The sequence below is a fragment of the Poecilia latipinna genome, unplaced genomic scaffold, assembly GCF_001443285.1.
Source record: "Poecilia latipinna isolate Pla-1442-1.1 unplaced genomic scaffold, P_latipinna-1.0 Scaffold577, whole genome shotgun sequence".
In the NCBI taxonomy this organism is placed as follows: Eukaryota; Metazoa; Chordata; class Actinopteri; order Cyprinodontiformes; family Poeciliidae; genus Poecilia; species Poecilia latipinna.
Window position 1 is genome coordinate 259,676 of NW_015113193.1, and position 21,610 is coordinate 281,285.

Genomic DNA, 21,610 nt, shown 5'->3' on the forward strand with positions numbered 1-21,610 from the left:
GGGCTGTGGAAAACCACCCTTGAAGCCAACCGCAAACCACTTGCACAAGTGTCCATCAAATGTGGCATATACCAAGGAGATGCTCTGTCCCCACTGCTGTTCTGCAAAGGCCTGAATCCCCTCAGCCAAATCATCAACAAGACTGGCTGCGGATACCGACTCAAGAATGGGGCCACAATCAGTCACCTCCTCTACATGGATGACATCAAGCTGTACGCCAAGAGCGAGCGAGACATCCACACCACCAGGATCTACAGCACTGACATTGGGATGTCATTCGGACTAGAGAAGTGTGGCCGGATGGTTACAAAGAGAGGGAAGGTCATCCGCACAGAAAGGGTCTCACTCCCAGAAGGAACAATAGCAGACATAGAGCACAGCTACAAGTACCTGGGAATACAGCAAGCAAATGGCAACCTCGACGAGGTCCCAAGGAAAGGAGCCAAAGCCAAATACCTCCAACGAATAAGGCAAGTCCTGAGAAGCCAGCTCAATGGCAAGAACAACATCTGTGCAATAAACAGCTATGCCTTACCAGTAATCAGATACCCTGCCGGAATAATTATCTCCATAAATATTTAGTTTGAAGGTAAATCTTTAGCTTGCTAATGTAACATAGTTAATGAATAGAATTCCACTTGTCATTACTTCCAAGTTTGGGTTCATGTGTAATGGGTGAAACAGCACCCCCTCCTGGAGGTTGGCAGTAAGTATAGTGAACACAGACATCTCGTTGCCAGAGGCAGGTCCGCTGAGTTTAACGCTGCGGTAAATTGTTGTTAGCTTGTTGATTCCTCGTAAGGTTCTGAACCCGCTGTGATGAACCTGATTCCTGATCAGTCCATATTCTAAACGTTTCACCTCATCCTGCCTCCTGGCCCTTATTCACACAACGCAGGAACTGATTCATACTGAATGATCACGATTATCGAGGTTACACTAAGTAGTACTAAATATTTAGTTTCAAACTGACATTTATAAATGAATGAATAACAGGGTGAAAATATGAGTGAAAAAAATCCCCATTTTCCTCTGATGACCGGATGAATAATCCAGATTTTGGCTCCTCCAGGTGAAGTTGCGGGTCCAGCAGTTCATGGAGAAAATGCTGCAGCAGATCGGGGCAGAACACTGGCCTGCAGGGGGCGCTGATGTCTCCTCTGCTGAGGGGGGGCCTGATAACGGCATGGGGCCCCTCAACGCCCACGCGCTGGTTGTCTCCCACGGTGCCTACATGTGCGTGGCGGTGCGTTACTTCGTGGAGGAGCTGCGGTGCAGCGCCCCTGCAGGCTGCGACAGGAAGCGCATGTTCTCGCTGAGCCCCAACGCAGGGATCTGCAGGTTCAACCTGACGGTGGTCCGGCAGGGGGCGCGCTACGTGGTGTCAGGCATGCGCTGTGTGTTCATTCACAGGGTGGGGGGGGCAGAGCAGGACGAATAACCTGCTCATGATTTATTAGTGAATTTATTTTAGTGAAGGAAACCTTCACTGTCTACAGGCGATGATGATGGCACAATGTTTAGTTTTATCATAAGCAGGCTCAACAAAAGACATAAAACACAAATATAAATATTTTATCATTATTTTTAATCAATGGGTGAAAATAAATTGACTGAATCATGAGAATTGTCCAGATTGAAAATATGAATAAGAGAGATTTCTGTTGGTTCAGTATTTTATAATCTCCAGAAACTGTAACTGTTCATGAATGTCTGCTCTATTTATTTGTGCATTTACTGCATTAAACTCTGCAGCTGATGATTTATTTTATTTATGTATTTTTATTAGCATGCTTCATAAATCCAGACAAACTGCGACGTAAAATAGTTTTGGTTCATATTTTCATTGCTTCAAAACTATTTTTCCAGCTATTTTTATCTGTTAATTTGTAAATAAGTTTATTTACAAATTAACATTTATGATGTTTCATATGTTAATGATTGAAACATGAAACTTCATGTTGCAGAGCAGAAACTTATTTTTAGGTTCATACAGATTGTGATGCAGAAGAGCTTCACCATCATCATCACCATCACTGTGTGACTTACTGGCTGCTGTCAGTAACTGCACTGTAATTACTGTAACTATGGAGCATAAACAACTTTTCTTTCTATATTGACAAAGTGGAAAGTTTTTGCTCTTTTTGGGAATCGGTGACAACAGCTCAGACAGCTGCCAAAGTGTGTGTGTGTGTGTGTGTGTGTGTGACCTGTGCAGCCTGTCCTGTGTACAGTGTGATCTGTAGAAAATGTTTTGTTTCCTGATCTTTCCCCTGAAATGCATCATTTATATGTCAGGTGGGAAAAGTTCAGAAAAATTCAGCAAAGAGGATAAATCGAGTAAAATATTAATCATCCCGTACAAAGAAACATCAAAAGCTGCCATCTGCTGTAAATGAAGTTGTTAGTGTTGGCTTAGAGTTTGTGAACAGCTCTGGTCCAGATCTGTGGAGAGTAGATGTTGTTTGCTTGAATCTATTTTTACCAAATAACATCACAGGTTTGATTTCCCCAGTTTTCACTATTAAACTTATTCACCTCCTTCAGTGCTTTTACAGATCAATCATGATCAACAGAATTTGGCTTTTCTGCTTTCTTTGGAAAACAATGTAAAGAAAACCTTTTGCGGTTAAAGTGAAAACCGATTTCCACAAAAGAAATACAAATATTTAACATGAAATCAGTGATTTCATTCCCCTGTTACTGGCTGACCTCATTCATCAGCGGTCCAGCTAACTGGTGCCGGTGACCTCACAGTGATCAGCTGGGAAAAGTTTCTCTCTGTGCAGAACTGAGTATTTATCTTCGGTCTGTTCACTTTTTTCCATCTCCTGTTACATTTTCTGAAATATTACATCACAGTATTTGCTGTAGAACTAAACAACTGTAGCACCTTAAACCACTCTATGATGAAAACTAAAATGGTGGGTGCTTGGGTTCGACATCGATCAGGTACACCCTGATGTATGCAATAACCTAGTTGGTAACAAATATCACCCAGAGAAACAGAATTTCAGGCAAAATGATTCAGCTTCACTTTATTAACTAAGGTGACAGGAATCCTCAGTTAATCACCAGTTGAACTGTAAGTTGTAAAACTTTAGGGAAAAAACAAAAAACAACATATACTTCTTCACATAAGGCAGCACAACTAAACTATTAATGGGCACAATTCCCTGAAATGTCCAAGCTAGTATATCATCCTGAACAAATGTAACTCAGTCAGTTCTACTCACAACCACAGACATGAACACGTAGACGCCTCATGGAGCGGGTCATAGGTCATGGAGCGGGCCATAGGTCATGGAGCGGGCCATAGGTCATGGAGCGGGTCATAGGTCATGGAGCGGGCCATAGGTCATGGAGCGGGTCATAGGTCATGGAGCGGGTCATAGGTCATGGAGCGGGCCATAGGTCATGGAGCGGGTCATAGGTCATGGAGCGGGCCGGCCCGTTGCTGCGATACGTCTCAGCGTCCGCCATATTGAATGTAGCATCTCTGCCAGTAAGCTAATACAGGTAAATGGACCGAACTTCACAAAGTGCCGTTCTACAAAGTATTTAAATTATTTCCTGTCATTGACACATTTTCTCACACATTAATATATTTGGTAATCAGAGAAATGACTAAAGAGAGTTTCTAACTTTTGATGTGATTATTTAATTGTTTCGGTGCATTTCTGAATAAAGAGCACAATGTTTTATTTGATAGAAATTATTCTTATTTTTATATTAACATTGATGAACAGACACTTTTACAGTGTTTTATTAAAGAACATATTTACATAATTCCATAATTTAATGTACATTTAACGTTTCAAGACAACAAATTATTTTCTTGTATTTATTTTTTATACATTATTGAGAAATGACTTTTGATTTATAAATCAGTCATTGTCAAACATTAAACTACATATTTTTCTTACTTTTTTCCAGATAAAAATATTTATTACAGGATGTCAACTAGCAAAGAGTGAAGATAATTGTAACAGAGTAAATTGTTTTTATTTCTTTACATAAGCTGCATTAATACCGTGATACTTCAGATTGAGATATTTACACAAAAAGTGAAAGAATAAAACATTTATTTATTAAACTGGGAACACTGGTCACAGGCTTCAGTCTGCTGGTCACACTGGGAGAACTCAATGACTTCTGAGACGTCCTGGTTCACAGGCTGAAGCCAAGGATAACAGAGAAATTATCCAAAAGTGTAAAAGACATTTTCAGCATGTTGGGCTCTGACTCGTAGCATCTTTATAGCTAAATACCGACATGGAGAAGCTGAGCTGGAAACAGACTGAAGAACAGCAGCTCCAGCTCTGATCCTGACTGATCTTTCCTCACTAAATCCTCTGGTTTCTAATGAACTTCTCCTCTAACAGCGGTTTCACCAAGTAAGGTAATTACTCATTAGTTTGTATTATTCAACTATTAAGGTGAAGGAAAATGCCAATGTATTTCTTTCAGAAAGAAGGATGCTGAACACTTAGTTGTCATTGTATGCCTGAGTAAACAAGAATTTACTTTTAATATACTTGTATCTTGTTTTGGACCATATAAGATTTCTATTAACCTTAACCTTTCTGTTAAGGTTAATAGAAATCTTTAATAGTTTCTATTTGTAGTGACTATTTGCCCAAAAACTTAAATTAGTAAATAAAAAAACCTCAAAACTCAAAGGTGACCAAAACAAAAGTGAATCCAACTCAAATAGTCACCTGATGCACCTGGATTCTGGTTTACGCAGCACAAAGGATCAAAAAGTCGAAATGCAGTTCTTTGGTTTAATTTCACAGTTCAGGCAAAAAGGTTACAGGATTCTGCTCCGATTCCTGTTCTCCGACCGACGACTAGAGTCTGATGTGACAAAAAACCTTGTGACCACCACCTGCATAATAAGCTGCCTAAGAGACCCACCTATTTATATCGTGATATACCCACATCCCAACCTGAAATTAACTAATTAAGTGAATTCCTAATCAAAGAACTTATTCTTAACAACAAATCAAACAAAAATTCTAATGATAAATCAACTAGAAAATAAACAAAATATAATAATAAACTAAACAATTTAAATTCTAAGATTTAACTAAAAAATGGGAAAATAGCTCCTACACTATTAAGGGTTAATAGAAACTATTAAAGGTTACAGTTAATTACTGTAACCTCAGTTTACCACTGGGCTACCCGACCTTCGGCTAATCAGGTTCAGGAATCCGTCATGTTTATTTCTCACAGTGGTGTGAGAAATAAAAGTCAGACTGAGGGTTGTCGGGTGTATTAACACACACAGCTCATCACACCCTGTCAGTCTGGTTACATTTGATTTTATGGGAAATGTTTCCACATCAAACTCCTCTTAACTGCATGAAGCTCCTCGAGGACAAAAGCTTCAGCGACCTCCGTTAGCATCAAGACTCGGTTCCTCCTGTCTGTGGAAACGACCACAGCAAAATGCTAAGCTGCTAACGCTAAAATGATAACAAACCATCATAGACATGAATTAGTTGTGCTGATAATTTTGTTTTTAGCCTTCTGCTAATGTTAGCGCTGTGTGCTAGCAGTTAGCTAGAGAACAGAACCTTACTCTGAGTTTTGAAAAGTTATTAGGTGAACAGCTGGCATAGCTTTTGTCCTGGGGAACACATGATCCAGATGAGTTCAGTGCGTTCTTGGTGCTAGCCTTAGCTAACCCGCTAACCATGCTGAGGTTTTCCAGACGTGTTCGTTCACGTTGAGTCGTTTTCTGGCTCCAACATGTCAGGCTGGATGGACGAGTCTACTGCTGGTCAGAAACGTTTCTGCACCGTCAGATAATCTATCTCTGCTATCAAACTACAAAAATGGCCGAACAGCAGGGGGCGGGGTCTGAACTACCTCATTTGCATTTAGAGAGACCAAAACGAGTTGCTCTCAGATGAACCTGGGGTCAGAGGTCAAAGAGGAATCTGAGGAGCTACAAGAACCAGGAAGTCAGCTTTAAATAGACCACAAGTGGAGGGTTCAGCTGAAGGACTGGAAAGGAACATTTGTTCACTTTAAAGGATTTTTTGTAAAAAAAAAAATTGTCAAAAACAACATAATTTAGTTGATTATGATTGATTTGTAAAAGCAATAAAAGGGTAAAACATTCAAGGGGGTCAATACTTTTTGTAAACTGTACTATCTGCAACTTTTCAGGAGCAGCTCAGCTAAAATATTTGCAGCGGTGAACAGCGTATGGAGGCGAGGAGGAAGGTGAAACTCCCGCAGCGATCCGCTCGTCTTCCTGCTCTGATTAAAGAAGCTAAAGAACTTTTCTGGTTTCAGGCATTTTTTTCTAATTTTTATTTTCTATCAGAAATATATAAATAAAAAACAGCACACAATAAAAGAAGCTATGTTACACATTTCAATAAATAAATATCTTCATTGCTGAGACTGTTGGTGTCCAGCACCGGATCATTTCTCTTTCCTGTTCCATCATTCATTACTCGCTTTTAGCATTTCAGTGAGAATATTTAGAGGTTTTGAATATATGTGAAGAAAGCGTTGCCTCATCTGGCTCAAGGATTAAAATTTAACAGACAACAGAGGTTAAAGGTCAGCAGGAGCAGCTTATCCCTCTGCTGTTCAAACAGAGGCAGTGGAGCCTCAGTGATCAGATGAGACCTCAGAGAGTGTCTGATTGGAGCACAGCGCGCCGGCGCCGCAGACAGGAAGCTGGTCCCACTCGGTCCCCCTTGGTCCCGCTCGGTTCAACTCGGTTCCATTTGGTCCCACTCGGTTCCACTCGGTTCCATTTGGTCCCACTCGGTCCCATTTGGTCCCACTCGGTTCCATTTGGTCCTACTTGGTCCCATTTGGTCCCACTCGGTTCCATTTGGTCCCACTCGGTCCCTCTCGGTCCCACTTGGTCCCATTTGGTCCCACTCGGTTCCATTTGGTCCCACTTGGTCCAATTTGGTCCCACTCGGTCCCATTTGGTCCCACTCGGTTCCATTTGGTCCCTCTCGGTCCCACTTGGTCCCATTTGGTCCCACTTGGTCCAATTTGGTCCCACTCGGTCCCATTTGGTCCCACTTGGTCTCTGCATGTGGCCCATTGCTCTGCAGCATCAGACTTTCTTTTTCTTTGCTTCCTGACAACCAGCAGCTGCAGGACGTCACTTCTGCTCTGCTCGCTCTGCGATGTTCGTCTTCACGGGACTGCCGTGTCCGTTGGGCCTCAGCACCCGCAGTGGGTCGTCACAGGAAGTGATGGTTTCCTTGGAAACGGCGCCCGCCTGGTTCGGCTCCACATCCTTCACAGGAGGAGATGGATGGGACTCTGTCCTCAGAGGATCGGACGGATTCACTTCCTCGCTCCTTCTCTGCCTCTTCACTGACCGGCTGTCCGGTGGCCCCCCACGGACAGCTTCTGGCCCACCAACCTCCAGTTTGACCAGCCAGCTCCTTCTCAAAGAGGAAAACGGGTCATGGCGCTCAGCCTGCCGGAACATATGTTGAAAGAGACAGTGTCCTCTGTCCTTCTGTCTCTGTCATGGAGACAAACAGAAACGTTTACTGAGATCTGCTCTGTTAAGGTGGATCTGTTAAGGTGGATCTGGAAGATACTCACAGACTTGTAGAGTTGTCCCTTTATGTCCACACACAGGAAGCGTCTTCGTCTCAAGTCAAAGATCAGCACCCAGCTGTCGGGTGCTGCAGCTACCGGCAGAACGACTGAAAAATGATTCAATAATTCAGAAAAATAACTTTTAATTACCAGGAATATTGTTTATTTAGAAGTCATGAAAATAATCAATAGAATCTAAAATCCCTTCAGAAAGATTACGGTTTGTCTGAAATTGTGAAAAATATGATTGTTTTTCCAAACATATTGCAGGAAAACTGAACATTCTGTGGAGTAAAATGTTGTGAATCCTGAAGACGCCTCAGTTTGGATCCGACTGGAGCCGTTTGTGATCCTGGCGCTGATGAAGACGATCGTGGAGTCAGGATCAGACTCACCCAGGTGAGGAGCGTTTGGTCTCAGGTCCAGGCGGAGGCGTCGCGGACCGGCGGGAGCCGCGGCATCCGCGTCGCCCGCCTGCGGCCGCCGCGACTTCGCTCTGCTCTCCGCTCTGCCACAAACATGCAACACAATCAGGAAGAGTGCGAGGGGAACCAGCTGCATGGTCAGCGGCGAGGGTTCCTCTCCAAAAGCTCAAATGGTGAGAGGGCAGCTTCTGGAGCAGGAGAAAGTCCAACAGGCTTATTTAAACAGAGGGTCAATAAACCGGCTAACTGATTTACCAAAATACCTCGGAGCCTCCCTGCAGCCGCACCGCCAGCCTCATTTTACAGCATTCATTTGGTTTTTAGGATTAAAATGAGATTAATTCATTATAGCATGAAATGAGTTGAAACTTAGAGAGATTCTGCTCTAATGATGTTTTTCTGGAAGGAGCCGGGTCAGAACCAGAACCTGTTTGTTGCGGCGGCCAGGGCGACCCAGAGGAACGTCCAGAACCTCCCATGGCCCCATGCTGAGTCACAGCATCAATGATTCATCCCCTGCTTATTAATTAACTGTACACACTTCCGCTGCTCCCACGCCGTTGCACAACGGAGCTGTAACTCATTTTCTCACGCCGCGGCGTCTTTCGGTGACCTGCTGACCTCATCAGGCTATAAAACACTTTGACTCTCACAGCTAAACTCCACAGCTTGTAAATGATCCTGAGCAAAGTTTAATCCCCAGTGAATTATTTATTTCAAACAGACAAAAGTAAAATCAAGAAAGAAGAAAAAGAAAATTAAAATTAAAACAAGTCATCACACCCAAGTGAAATGAGATTTTATATTATCTGTTTGAAAAGGAGCAGGTAGAAGATCCAAGATCTTAAGATGTCCTGCCCCATTTCATACTCATAAACTTATCAATTAAATGTCAAAACACCAAAAAGATAAATTGATGATATAAAGTGTTTAAATAATTGTACATTCTCATCTTTAGATGTACAATTATTTAAACACTTTATATCATCAATAGCCTTTACGGACTTTAAAACACTCATCTTATAGAACATGTTTCCCAATCAGGTCCTTTTTAAACTGGTTTATATATTTATCATCTCCACACACCGATAAACAGAAACGCTTCCTGGTTGTTCTTGATTTTTAAATATCCTTCACCTCCTAAATTATAACCCCTCTCTGTCACAAAACAGTTTTTGTATATTGGGTGGAAGTTGATGATTTCTGACCTTAAACATGAATTGTACAGTTTTAAATGTTACAAGGCCCCAGAATTTCAGTTTATTTGATTTAAAAAAAAAACAGTTTTGTGTTTTCCCAACATCCCGCTTTATGTATTCAGATTGATTTATTCTGTAAGACATAACGGCTGTAAATGTGTTTTGTATCCAATCCATCATCTGGACAAGGAGAGAAGATGGACCACCAGGATAAATATTTAGTTTAAGGTTAACATTTGGTTAGCGAGCTAAATAGTTAGCTCAGATCTGAATATTTAATTATCAAGCTAAACATTTAGCTTGATAATTATGTATTTACTTTGAAACTGACATTTATAAAGTCATGATGACATAATGAACCCAGATTATTGGTTCATTCTTAACTGTAAAACTTTAGAAACGGTTCTGGTCACATTCCATCAGGCAGGGTTGGGTCAGCCAGGCGGTTCCGTTTCCGGTTCCGGACCCAGTCCGTCTCGGTACCGCTCCCAGAACTGGTTGATTGATTGTTGTGGTTTCCATGGTAACCGCCTCTTTGCAGCAACCTGCCCAGAGGGACAGGTGGGAGCGCGCATCGCTCTAAACTCGCATATTGATGAGAAAACGGACTGAAATATGACCGAAGAGGAAACTTTTAAAGATATTCGTAACATTATCATGTTTCCTAACCATGTAAGGCCTAAAACGGTGGGTTTTATTTCGCAGATGAATTGAAATAAATACAGTTTTGACACCTTTAATGAGACACGAGTCCAATGTTTTACAGTGTCTGATGAACATGTTCTCCGCTTTTTCTTTAACACCATAACAGCTTAACGCATGAGAAAACGGAGGTATGGAAGATTTAATATCACCTTAACTGTCCAGCCATTAATACAGGAGGGGATGCATCTTAATTTGATCCTCCCAATCCCTGCATCCCCTGTCTATTGTCCTGTTGATCTGAACCAGTAGCTCACAGAAGAAGAGTGATTATAAATGTTAAAAGTTAGGAAACTGTAACTTGCTGATGGAAATGCTAAATCACTGTGGTGAGTCCGGTCAGAACCCCAAAGAAACCAGAACCCCACATCAGTTGGTCCAACCTGCACTGGCTGTTCAGTCTTTATTTCGCCGTAACGGTGTGGTTCTACAAAATATCAATAATAATGCAGCATCAGTGTCTGATGAATAAATGACTGAAATAAAAACACACTTACTTCACTAACTACACTAATAATAAAGGTTACACAAATATTGTTCTAAATAAACACAACACAAAAAACCACGTTGTGTAGCTCAAGTGCGCACGTGAACGAAGCTTGTAATTAATTAACGCTAAAACTTAAATATTCAGATGCATAAATAATATTCCTCACTTTCTAACATCACGTACTTGTATTCCACGCACACACATCGAAAATAAAAAGGTAACAACAAACGGTAACTCTCGGCTCCTTTTCTTCTCTCCCTCTTTTCATCTGCGTGCTGATCCACAGGTGCTCTAAGCTCCGCCCCCTTAAAGGGCCTCAGCACCTGAGCAGCCTTTTTCACAATTGTCATATAACACATCCAACATCTTCACACTGCAGGGCACGCATTTTCTGGTAAGGGACATCTGAACCTGATGGCCTTCCTCACCTGGGGCCTCTGGACTGTTTGACCTTATGCATTCATTATGTCACAGCAAAGGGTCAGACTGCAAGCATTATTCATAAAGAACCCACTTTACTCAAGTCTAACTCTTAAATAACACATTCATCAATCTGTGCCTTGACACAATCTTACCCTTGTTGTGACATGCTTTTACTGTAAGCTGAACAATGAGCGTCCAGCCTCTGACCAGCAGAGGGCGCTCCACGCTCACCTTTACTTTCTCCTCAGATCCAAAAATTACCGTATTTTCCAGACTATAAGGCACCTAAAGCCTTAAATTTTCTCAAAAATCAGCAGTGCGCCTTACATGTGCACTGAATTCCAAAATCTGTCCCGGACACAGAGACGTAAAGTGTACAGTACGGACGGCAGCAGCGATAAACCAATCAGAGAATTGTTGTCCAAGTTCTGCAGCATAGCCTCGGTAAAAACCAGATCGGTTTTTCCACGCATCACCGTCCCTGTTCATCTGCGACTCCATGCGCGCCCGTCTCACTGCTACTGTGGAAAAGGAAGCGAAGCAAACTGATTCGGAGTTTGCCGTCATTTCAGGAGGATTAACAGAAGAACTACAACCGCTGGACATTGGTGTAAACAGGCCGTTCAAACAGAAGTTAGGAGCGGCGTGGGAGCGATGGACGACAGACTGAACACAGTTTACTGAGAGACTCTGACAATGATGAGAGGGAGCCTGGCATGTTTGATGGCAAAATTGGCCAGCTGTTCAATTCAGACACAGAAGAGGACTTTGATGGACTTGTGGACGAGGAATAAAAAATAACGTGAGTGTATTGTTACATAGTCGAATAAAGTTCAACTAAACTTAAAGTTTTGTTTCCTTTACCGTTTTTTTGTTTTGTTTTTTTTTGTTTTGTTGACCGTATGTTTTAGTGTGCGTCTTATAATCCGGTGCGCCTTTTGTATGTGTTAAATACAGAAACAGACGCCATAATTCAGAGTGCGCCTTATAATACGGAGAATACGGTACTTATTAAAGTAACCGAAACAAAATCTGGAAGAAATTCACTGCAAAAGATTTTACAAAACAAATTTTATTTTCATCTCAGGAATACAGTTGACTGCTGTGCACAGCACAGACGTACAAAAATAAAAGGAAAACTATTTGTTATATAGTATTTTTTCTCACTTATATTTCAGAAACAAACGACTGGAGAAATCTGTTTTCAAACTAATTTACAATCATTTCAACAATCGGAACTAAGGCAGAAGGTGAGGTATTAAAAACAGGAGGAAGGACCGGGAGTGCAGGAAACTAAAACAGGCTGCAGCTGGAACAACTACACAGCTCTGACCCCCAGCTGGCAGCTGACCTCTAGTTGGCAACTGACCTCAAATTGACAGCTGACCTCTAGGTGACAGCTGACCTCCAGCTGGCAGCTGACCTCTAGGTGACAGCTGACCTCCAGGTGACAGCTGACCCTCAGCTGGCAGCTGACCTCCAATTGACAGCTGACCTCCAGCTGGCAGCTGACCTCTAGGTGACAGCTAACCTCTAGGTGACAGCTGACCTCCAGCTTGCAGCTGACCTCCAGTTGGCAGCTGACCTCTAGGTGACAGCTGACCTCCAGGTGACAGCTGACCTCCAGCTGGCAGCTGACCTCCAGTTGCCAGCTGACCTCCAGCTGGCAGCTGACCTCTAGGTGACAACTGACCTCCATCTGGCAGCTGACCTCCAGTTGGCAGCTGACCTCTAGGTGACAACTGACCTCCAGCTGGCAGCTGACCTCTAGGTGGTAGCTGGCCTCCAGCTCCCTGCGGACATTTAAAGCAGACTTAACCGGCTCACTCAGATCTCTACTTGCATCTGGAGGTTATAGATGTTTTTTTCTGTTCCTCATCAGCTTTCTCCAGACTTTCACTCTGAAACAAACCAAAATGCTGCCGACGGATTTCTCTGTGCTGCAAATAACAAACTGACAGAAGCTGCTGTCAGCTGCTCAGAAAAAGTTAGGAGGAAGAACGACCACCTCATCTCCTGCACAGAAACCTGCAGACAGTGAAAATAAGAACAATATATAGAGAAGTGCTGCACCTTAATTTGGATATAAAGTTTAAAAAGCTACAGGCGATGTGCAGGCCTAAAGGTCATCAAAGGTCATTCAGGATCATCTCCATGACAACCTGGAGTCTCTGTCCTCATCATCAACTGGTAGGAAGAACCGGATCCAGTTTACTGGACCGACTGTTACAACAAATTGACCTCAGTGGCTCTCCAACAGAACCAGAACCGGGTCTGAACTCCTCTCTGCTACCAAACCCCTTTGTGACATCACTTCCTGTAAATCAGCCAGAATGCTGTGGAAAAGTTTTCAACCCCCTTCAGATTTTTTTTTCTTCATCAAAATGCTTCAGATTGTTGAAATCAGAGCAAAACTGAGTAGTTGGTACAGACAGCGATCGGGTCGGAACCAGAACTCTGGAGTTTTCCTGATGGATCAGGAAAAACGTGGAGGCGTGAATACTTTTGAACTGGTGCTTTTCCAACACCAGCAGAAATAGGAGCAGAGTTGAGGGTCAAAGGTCATGGCGAGGTGGACAGGTGCCAGGAGGGGACAAACACAGAGGACACTCCTGGAGGGGCAGCGCCCCCTGATGGGCTCCTTCTGCTCTGTGTTCAAGAAAATTATGCTGCTTGAAAAAATTTGAACATTAAAACCAAACCAGCAGATTGAGCTGAAAATCCTGGGATTAATAATTGGGATTAATAATTTGCTGCTGACACAAAAGAACAACAACAACATTAATAATAATGCTAAATAAATCAGGATGAATTATGAAGAACCTCAATAATCTGCTGTCAGTAACCTGAACACTTCAAAATAAAAGCCCAGTCACACCGATGGGGGGTGGGGGGTGAAGTTTCCTCCTGGCGTGGATCCTCAGGAACGTCAGACCCTCCAGGAATTGGGCTCTGGCTCAGGGCAGCATGACGCCGGGGTCGCTGCTATTTCTGACTCCAGATCAGCATTTCTGGCATGCAGGGAGGGAGGGGGGGCACAGCCGCCTCCTCCTGACGCAGAAACGCCAAACAGGAACAGGAAGGTCCGTCCCTAATGTAACCCCCCATCCCCCAGGAGGAAGTCCTCTCCCTCCTCTTCCTCATGAAGAAGGTGCTCCTCAACCCGCTCCTCCTGCTGCAGTCCGGTCCAGGTTTTCAGGCCTGTCCAGGTGTTTCTCACCTGGGATAATAATAATCCACATGTGCAAATCAGTTTGTTATTGCCACTTTCTGCCTCATATCCGGGGTAAGAAGTGGGTGACTGTCATGGCGGTGGTGGCCCTGTTGCCCCTCTTGACGCGGCCATGTTTGCTCAGCGCTATGAAGCAGCCGCGGTGCGCCGCAGACTCGTAGGCGTTGTAGTTGTTGGCCAGAAGACTCTCCCTGAACTTACACTCATCATGGAAGACGGTCTGCAGGGACAGGAAGGACGAAGCAGAGGTCAGAGCTCACAGCCGCCATGTTCACAGAAAAACGATTTCAACTCAGTTATAGATATTATTATTGATCCTCGTTATCAGCCAGGGCAGGGCGCTCAATTAATTATTCAAATTAGGTTAAAAATGTTTTATCTTAGAAAACCCAGCAGACAGAAACACCATTCCCCATTTACTGATAATTATTGATTTTTACTGATAATTACTGGTATTTATTGTGACCTGTCCAGGTGACCCCGCCTCTCGCCCAAAATGTTTGCTGGAGAGGCAGCAGCACCTCCTGATTTTTCCTGAATGTCAATCAGGTGAAGCTGAAACTGAACCAGAGGAGTTCTGGAACATCAGGTTTACAGACATAAAAAGGTTTTTATCTTGAATATTTTATATACTTTTGGCTTCATTATTTCTCTGTGTTGTTCTTTCAGTCTTTATGCTCCAGTTAACAATTAATCAATCACTAAATGAGCTGATTATTCCAATAATTGATTCATTTTGATTAATGTCTTCAGCTGTAACAACAGTGAAATGTCGCCATCTTCATCCCACCAACAGGAAAGTTTAAATACATTTAGTTAGGTTCAAATTAATGTACATGTTATTATTATTGAAATAATTGTCAACTAATTTAGTAATTGATTAATGTTAACTGGAGCAGAGACACGAAAAGAGGGTTTAGGCTGTTTTCTTGACTTTGCAGTAACTCCTTCACTTTTCTTTATCATCTCCATTAAACATCAAATGAAACTTGAACTTTCAGTTTCACCTCCAAACCAGCTGCGCTCTGGTTTTAATGACTTAACAATAAATAAGCATGTTTTCATTTCCTCTCCGTCTCACTGATGTGTCACAGAGAAAGAGAAGAAATCCTCAGCAGCGCAGAGCAAGTATGTGGCCTAGTCCAATCACTTATCAGATGCTCCGGCTGCTCACAAGCCGACACTTCATCACTCAGAGTCAGATAAGCAGCTGCATTCTCACACACACATATGCACAAACAGACATGCACACACACGCACACACACACCCGGGACATTCCTGTCTGTCCTCTGGACATGTCCACCGTTCACCAGCTGCTCTTGTCTGCAGTAATAATATTATTATTGTGATTATTAATGCTGTCATATTAAAATAACAAACTGAAACCTCTGATGTGTTACTTGGATTTGGTCTGCAGAAAAATCTTCCTGCCAAAGTTTTCACACCCCATCCCAGAAAAATTGATTTATGGTTTTCGTACCAAACCCAGCTGAAAAGTGTGGTGTGCGTTTATATTCAGCCTCCTCTGGGTTTGTCCGTCTTCACAACATTTTGCAGATTCTCTGGTGGAGTCAGATATGGACTTTGACTAGGCCACTCTAAGCTGTGAGTCAGCTCTGATCTACACCATCCCATAATATCTCTGTCTGTCTGTTCTGGTTGTCCTGCTGGAAGCTGAACTTTGACCCCAGTCTCAGCTCTTCTGCAGGTCTTCTTCCAGGTTTGTCCTGATTTAGCCCTATTCACCTTCCCACATCATGATGCTGCCACTGCCATGCTGTGTTTGAGTTCCGCTCTCCTCTGATCCACCTGGTTCCTGGATCCAAACTGAACAACTTTTCTTCTTCTTCTGTTCCATAACGAGCGGCTCCATCAGGGCCGTTACTGTTATTATTAAAATCATGTTATTAAATTATTACATGTTAAATCTACAATACTGTTTTTGTAAAACCTCATAATTCTGTACTTTTCAGAAATAATTCCAGTTTGGTTCAGATTAAAGAACTACAGATTAATTACAGATTAATTTCAACAGAACATCTCCAACAATAGCAACACATCAGAATCTATATTCTGATCAAACGAGCTTTCAGATATCCAAACCTTGAAAATCAGGAGTAAATAAAAGTATTAAATATCAAATAATAAAATAAATAACTGCTGCACTTCTAACACTGTTGTACTTTTATCATTTTATTATTTATTTATTACACTAAAAATGACTAAAAATATTAGAATTTCTCTCTCTGCTTCTGATGCTACATCACATTTTAAAATGATCATAAATGCCCGTTTCCATGGAAACCTCTGATCGGAATCATCATTATATTAATATTAATAATCATCTTTATATTAATAATATCCCTTCACTCTGGCTGCTGCATCAATGGGGCGTCCCGTCATAAAAATATTTAAATATCAAATGTATATCCGCACATCCTCTGACTGAACGTCTCATGTGACGTCTGCTTCCGGTTTTCCTTTTTTCCGTCTGCGCTGACAGAGAACTCACGATTTATGCTTGGATGTTGTTGCGGAACGAACCCTGCTCTAAACTGACCCAGAACCAGAACCAGAACCAGAACCTCCTCCATGACCTCTACAGAACTGGAACCAGAACCGGAACTGCTCCATCAGAGTGAGGAGGGCTGAAGACAAACGCCCACCACACTTTTTAGATCGTGTTGAGAAGCATGCAGGATGTTTCTGTTCTGATCAGTGAAATGCGATCCAGTGTGAAGGGAGTGGAGACTTCTGCAGGTATATCCCCCCCTCCCCTCCCCCGGGCTCCCCGGGCCCAGAACGGGCAGTTCCCTGTGAAATTAGCGCCGTGGCTTTAACGGGCTTCAGGGGGATTCCCACGCTGCACCTGCTAGCCTCATCAGCGGCCTTTAAATAGACCTTTCTGAGCTGGCGGAGCTGCGGGTTCACCTACCGTCCCGTACAGCCTGCCGCGGCTGTTCATGGCCACGAAGCGCTCGCTGCGCAGCCCGAACAGGCTCACCACGCCGCGCTCCACCGTGGAGATTTGGATCAGACCTGCAGCGGGACATAGAGCGTGTTAGAGCGGACACAGAGGACACGCCGTCCCGCTGGGAACCCCGCAGGGAGCCGAGCAGCATGCGGGGCCTTTGTTCCGCATGCTGCGCTGCATCCAGGCAGGAACTGCAGCAGATGCATCAGCGCATGCACTCCGATGCATGGGGGCGCGCGCCATGGCTGCGTAAAAATAAGTTGGGTCTAAAAGCGTCCATACATTCATAACATGGCTGAGGAAGAGGAGGAGGTGGATGAAGATGGGCTGATGATGCTTGTTTTTAATAGCATCACATTCGGAAGAAATTTAATTCTCCCAGTGAGGAGCAGAGGTCTGCTCATGCATGTTAACGGGGGCCGAGGGGGCAGCCTGCTCCGCTCCGCTCCAGCCTCCTGCCTCCCTGCGTCAGCCCGGAGGAGGAACTCACTGTACGGGTCCTCGCTGTGCGCCCCGCTGATGCCGCCGTCGGGGAGGACCTGCAGGTGGAACCCGATCCCCACGTTGCAGTAGAGCCTCCGGACTCGCTGGATGCCCAGCAGGTAGTCAGTCTCCCAGCTGAGCTCCGGTTTCTCCCCGGAGACCCCCAGCACGGAGCGGGAGAACAGCGTCTCCCAGCGCCGGTCCAGCGGAGCCGCGTCCGGCGTTGGCGCCCCCGCCGCGGCTCCCAATAGGACGCCCAGGAGCAGCGCCGCGGTCGGCGTCCAGCAGGACATTCTGCCGAAGAACCTTAGTGCAGCGGACATCCGGTTCTCCTCGGGGCCACGTGCTCCAAATTAATGAGCCTAAAAATAGCGCGCCCCGTGTCGCTGCTGCGGCATGGCGGCGGCGGCTGGCTGGCGAGCGGCAGAGCGGGGCTCCGGAACCCCGGGGGTCGGGAGGAGAGGAGACGGCGGAGGGCGCGCTGGAGCTGATGGAGATGCTGCTGCTGCTGCTGCTGCCGCCGCTGGTGATTACCATGGTTCGCAGCTCCTCTGCGCCCCGCTCTCTCTCTCTCTCTCTTCCTTTCTCTCTCGCTCCGACGGTCTGCGGCTCGGTTCTGGTTCCACTGATCCTCCGGGCCGCCTGTCGAATCACCGAGCAGCCCTGGTTCTGGTTCTACCCGGGCCGGGCTCCCGCATCCCGGGTTGACATGGTGGCAGTCTGCGCCAGATTGGCGGCGGTCAGCGGCCTGGGTCGTGGTGGGGCGCTGCGGCTCCCAAATTGGGCCGGGCGGGCGGTCATGTGTCTGTCAGGCCGCTTCCTTATTTAGAATGGAGGTGTAAAAACAGGCCGGCTGTCACCGGAGAGCAATGACGGAGCTCTGGTGGTCCTCAGCCGCGCAGCTAAGCAACTTTTCCTTGAAAAAATAACATAAAATGAAAGAAAATAAAATAAAATAAAGGTTTTCTGGGTGAATCGACGCGTCAGGTGCGCCGGAGAGGTCAGGTGGCGTTGGGGGGGAGGGGGGGGGTTCAAGTCCGCCAAGGCAGCCGGAACCAGAGCGGCCCAATCAGATCCAGTGTTCATCCAGACATTTCTCAGCTCAGGAGGAAAAGCAGCAGAAGAACCAGGAGGAGAACCTGATCGGCCCGCATTCCGTTCCCTGCGTGCCGGTCCCGCAGCAGGGAGAGTGGGGGGCAAGGGGGGTATCACCTTCTCCATGTAACAGACAACAGGCGGGGGCGGGGAGGGAGGCCCGGCACCTGCAACCCTTCCTCCACATCTCCAGCAGATGGCGTCATTTCCATATTAACCGTTCAGATCATCATCATTATCATCTTCATCCCGGTTTAATTAGGTCCAACATGTTCGATTATTTCCATAATTTAATTAGGGATGAACCGATTAATTGATTATTGAAATAATAGTCAACTAATTTCGTAACTGGAGCAGAGACACTAAAAAGACGATAGACTTTTTTTGACCGTCATTTTTTAATTTTATTTTATTTTAATGATCAACAGGTCGTTGATCACAGTGACAAAGCAAACACGGCATTTTCCCCTCCCCATCTTTCGGATGAAAAAAGAGCAGCACACAATAAAAACGACAAAAATAATTACACAGCTGAAAGACCACAAACATGAAAACCCAGGAGACCAAGACAGTGCAAGTCAAAAACGTGGACAACATACAAACAAGCGTCCACACAAGCAAGGGTAAGTGGGTATGCAGCGCATAGGGGCGCTGCACCAGAGGGGCGTCAAAACCCCGTCTGGAGGGGCGGCGCCCCGATGATGCCTTCGCATACACTTCACCGCGCGCACATGTAAATGTAAATGTAGCGAGTTTTACCTTTCACGTGTCTTCACCCTTACGTACCTTCCTTTGGGGGGCGATTTATGTTTTCGCATCCACCTGAAAAATATGTAGTTGCGCCCCTGGGTATACACAAACCGAGTCTGGACATGGATATTTAAAACTACACAGTTACTGTCAGTGACCGGAACCACGAGGAGCCACCGCGCAGCGGATCCCAAGTCATCTTCTGTTGCGTTTCATTTCTTTGCGGTTTTATTAACATTCAGTTAATCCAGATCCCATCACCCATCAAGCGGATAAACATTTAACTTTTACTCTGCAAGGATAAAAACACGGACTGATGTAAAATGAAACCGACTCACCTGCTGGTCTGAACGCGCAGCGTCATCCGACCTGAATTCATTTTGATTAGATTCACTATTTCAGTGATGATTTTCCTGCTTCTGTTCACCATTTGAGTCAGCAGCGTAACTTCTCCTCTTCCAGCTCCATGTTGTCGCTTGTTGTACCAGCAGCAAATGTTCCGGGATGATGGGCTGAAAGGATCCCGGTTCTGAGTCTGAATAGATCAACAGTCTTCTCTTCAGTTTGTTCTGCGCCACTTAAGCCAAAGGTTTTCCTGATTTCCCGTCAGTAACGCTGCGCGCCGTCCATGTCAGAGCAGAGGCGCAGCCAGGAATCTTGGGCCCACTGACAAAAAATTAGACTGGGCCGCCAGGTACAATTTTTTGAGTCTATCTGACCCATAAAAAGAGTCACAATTTTTAAGGCTTGCAACTGCCTTGCTTTCTTTGGTCCAATACTGATAACTAGTACAATATTTACTGCTCATGAATTTTATATGCAACGTCTGCATCCAGTATGCAAGTAGGTTGCTTAATTTTTTTTCTATTAGTTTTAGATACTGAAATGTCTCTCCCCACTTGCAACAGTCATAGGCAACATGCAAAATACACATGAAGCAATCCAGACTTCTCAAAAAAATGCCATGTAGTTGCATTTTATTCAAGCTGCAGTAAATAACTTTAATAAATATTTTTTCTCCATATTTGTTAAAGCTGTCATGTTGTGACGGTTTGAGGCAGATAATCTGTGCAAACAATCAATCTCCTCCATCTGCTTCCTGAATTACTATTACTGGTTAAAGTAATGCACCGTTCTGACCAAAACAACCAATCAGAACCAGGAGGAGGGTCTTAGCGCTGTCAATCAACTCATTCACTCACTGCTAAATGTGCTAATGGTGGAGAAACAACTTATTGTTACAGGAAAATTGTTTATCTGCTATCACTGGTAGCTATGCTAACTAGACTAAGCATTTACAACAGGGCCCCCTGTTGGTCAGGGGCCCTTAGATTTGTCATAACTTCTCCCCTATCAGAGGTCATATTTAGAGGTGATTTATTTATTGATTGATTTCACTTGCCTCCACTATGTACTCTGAGCATAAAGCTGAAAATATCTGTGCAGCTGCACCAGGTAGGACGACCTCCAGATTTTTGTGTTTAAAACAACAAAAAACAATCAAATACAGAAAATATTTGGTTAAGGAAACTCCGAGTAGCGCTTCAACAGCAGGAATGTGACGTCGCTCATATCAGTGGAATAACAGAGCATGTAGGATTAAAATCATTTTTATTAATCTGATGTTTTCAAAGGGACTGAAATCTGGGTTTTTGTGAAAGAGTGTGGGAAGTGAATCACTGAAATAAACCAACTTTTATCTTAAATGATCTTCAGGTGTAAAGACAGGAGACATGAGTGGATGATAAAAGTTTTTATTATTCTGTATAAAATCTGTTTGGTAACTGCATATTTCTCCACTCCTTCAGCTGGTCCAGAGTATAAAGAGGAGCAAAATGAATTCATATCAAAAATATCAGATTTGGTTTCCAGACAGTTGGCACTTAAGTTTCAAACAGGATATTTGGTTTCCATTGACCCGTCGGACATTCAGAGGTAAAGATGCCCCAAAACATGACGGATAATAAAACTGACTTCGTATCAGCTAGAGGTTTTGAGATGCTTATGAAATAAATTAGATTTAAAGTTGCTTTCTATATAAATAATTTATCTTTCACAGAAAAGCTTTCAGCCCAGAAGTCTGTTCGTTTCATCCAGGAAGGAGAGCAGAATAAATAAATCCATATTTACATGTTTAATAAAGATCAGGCACTTCTTCAGCCGCCTTCCTCCTGACTGCTGCCACGGCAACGGAGTCCTGAGTTTCACCTCAAGGTGGCGCTAATGGCGGGGGGGGG

The 21,610-nt window shown here is 44.1% G+C and overlaps 3 protein-coding genes across 3 annotated transcripts in view; 1 reads left to right on the top strand and 2 right to left on the bottom strand.

Annotated features, from left to right (window-relative positions):
* Positions 1-1,572, top strand: part of tigara (TP53 induced glycolysis regulatory phosphatase a) — a 10,408-nt gene extending 8,836 nt beyond the window's left edge. Inside the window, exon 6 of the mRNA XM_015042110.1 lies at positions 1,073-1,572. Coding sequence (XP_014897596.1) covers positions 1,073-1,441 — 369 coding nt within the window. The 3' untranslated portion in view covers positions 1,442-1,572. The remainder of the gene's footprint in view (positions 1-1,072) is intronic.
* A 2,747-nt stretch (positions 1,573-4,319) lies between these two features.
* On the bottom strand, positions 4,320-8,711 carry LOC106953386 (uncharacterized). The gene is made up of 3 exons (XM_015042111.1): positions 7,995-8,711; positions 7,603-7,706; positions 4,320-7,519 (listed from the first exon to the last, which is right to left on the bottom strand). Exons 1-3 carry the CDS (start codon positions 8,158-8,160, stop codon positions 7,148-7,150), a joined length of 642 nt encoding a protein of 213 aa, XP_014897597.1. The 5' UTR covers positions 8,161-8,711; the 3' UTR covers positions 4,320-7,147.
* A 4,009-nt stretch (positions 8,712-12,720) lies between these two features.
* LOC106953387 (fibroblast growth factor 6-like) lies at positions 12,721-17,867 on the bottom strand. Its single transcript, XM_015042112.1, has 3 exons — positions 17,536-17,867; positions 17,007-17,110; positions 12,721-14,290 (listed from the first exon to the last, which is right to left on the bottom strand). The coding sequence occupies exons 1-3, from the start codon at positions 17,849-17,851 to the stop codon at positions 14,114-14,116; spliced, it is 597 nt and encodes a 198-aa protein (XP_014897598.1). The 5' UTR covers positions 17,852-17,867; the 3' UTR covers positions 12,721-14,113.
* Positions 17,868-21,610: the final 3,743 nt, after the last annotated feature.

Bases quoted from the DNA above. Each gene is read 5' to 3' on its own strand.
- LOC106953386 (XM_015042111.1), bottom strand. From the start codon at position 8,160: ATGCAGCTGGTTCCCCTCGCACTCTTCCTGATTGTGTTGCATGTTTGT. The intron at 7,707-7,994 runs GTGAGTCTGATC...ATCATTTTTCAG, and splicing joins ACCAAACGCTCCTCACCTGG to TCGTTCTGCCGGTAGCTGCA. The intron at 7,520-7,602 runs GTGAGTATCTTC...TCTCCATGACAG, and splicing joins AGGGACAACTCTACAAGTCT to AGACAGAAGGACAGAGGACA.
- LOC106953387 (XM_015042112.1), bottom strand. From the start codon at position 17,851: ATGTCCGCTGCACTAAGGTTCTTCGGCAGAATGTCCTGCTGGACGCCG. The intron at 17,111-17,535 runs GTGAGTTCCTCC...GTCCCGCTGCAG, and splicing joins GCACAGCGAGGACCCGTACA to GTCTGATCCAAATCTCCACG. The intron at 14,291-17,006 runs GTAGGTGAACCC...CTGTCCCTGCAG, and splicing joins GCGGCAGGCTGTACGGGACG to ACCGTCTTCCATGATGAGTG.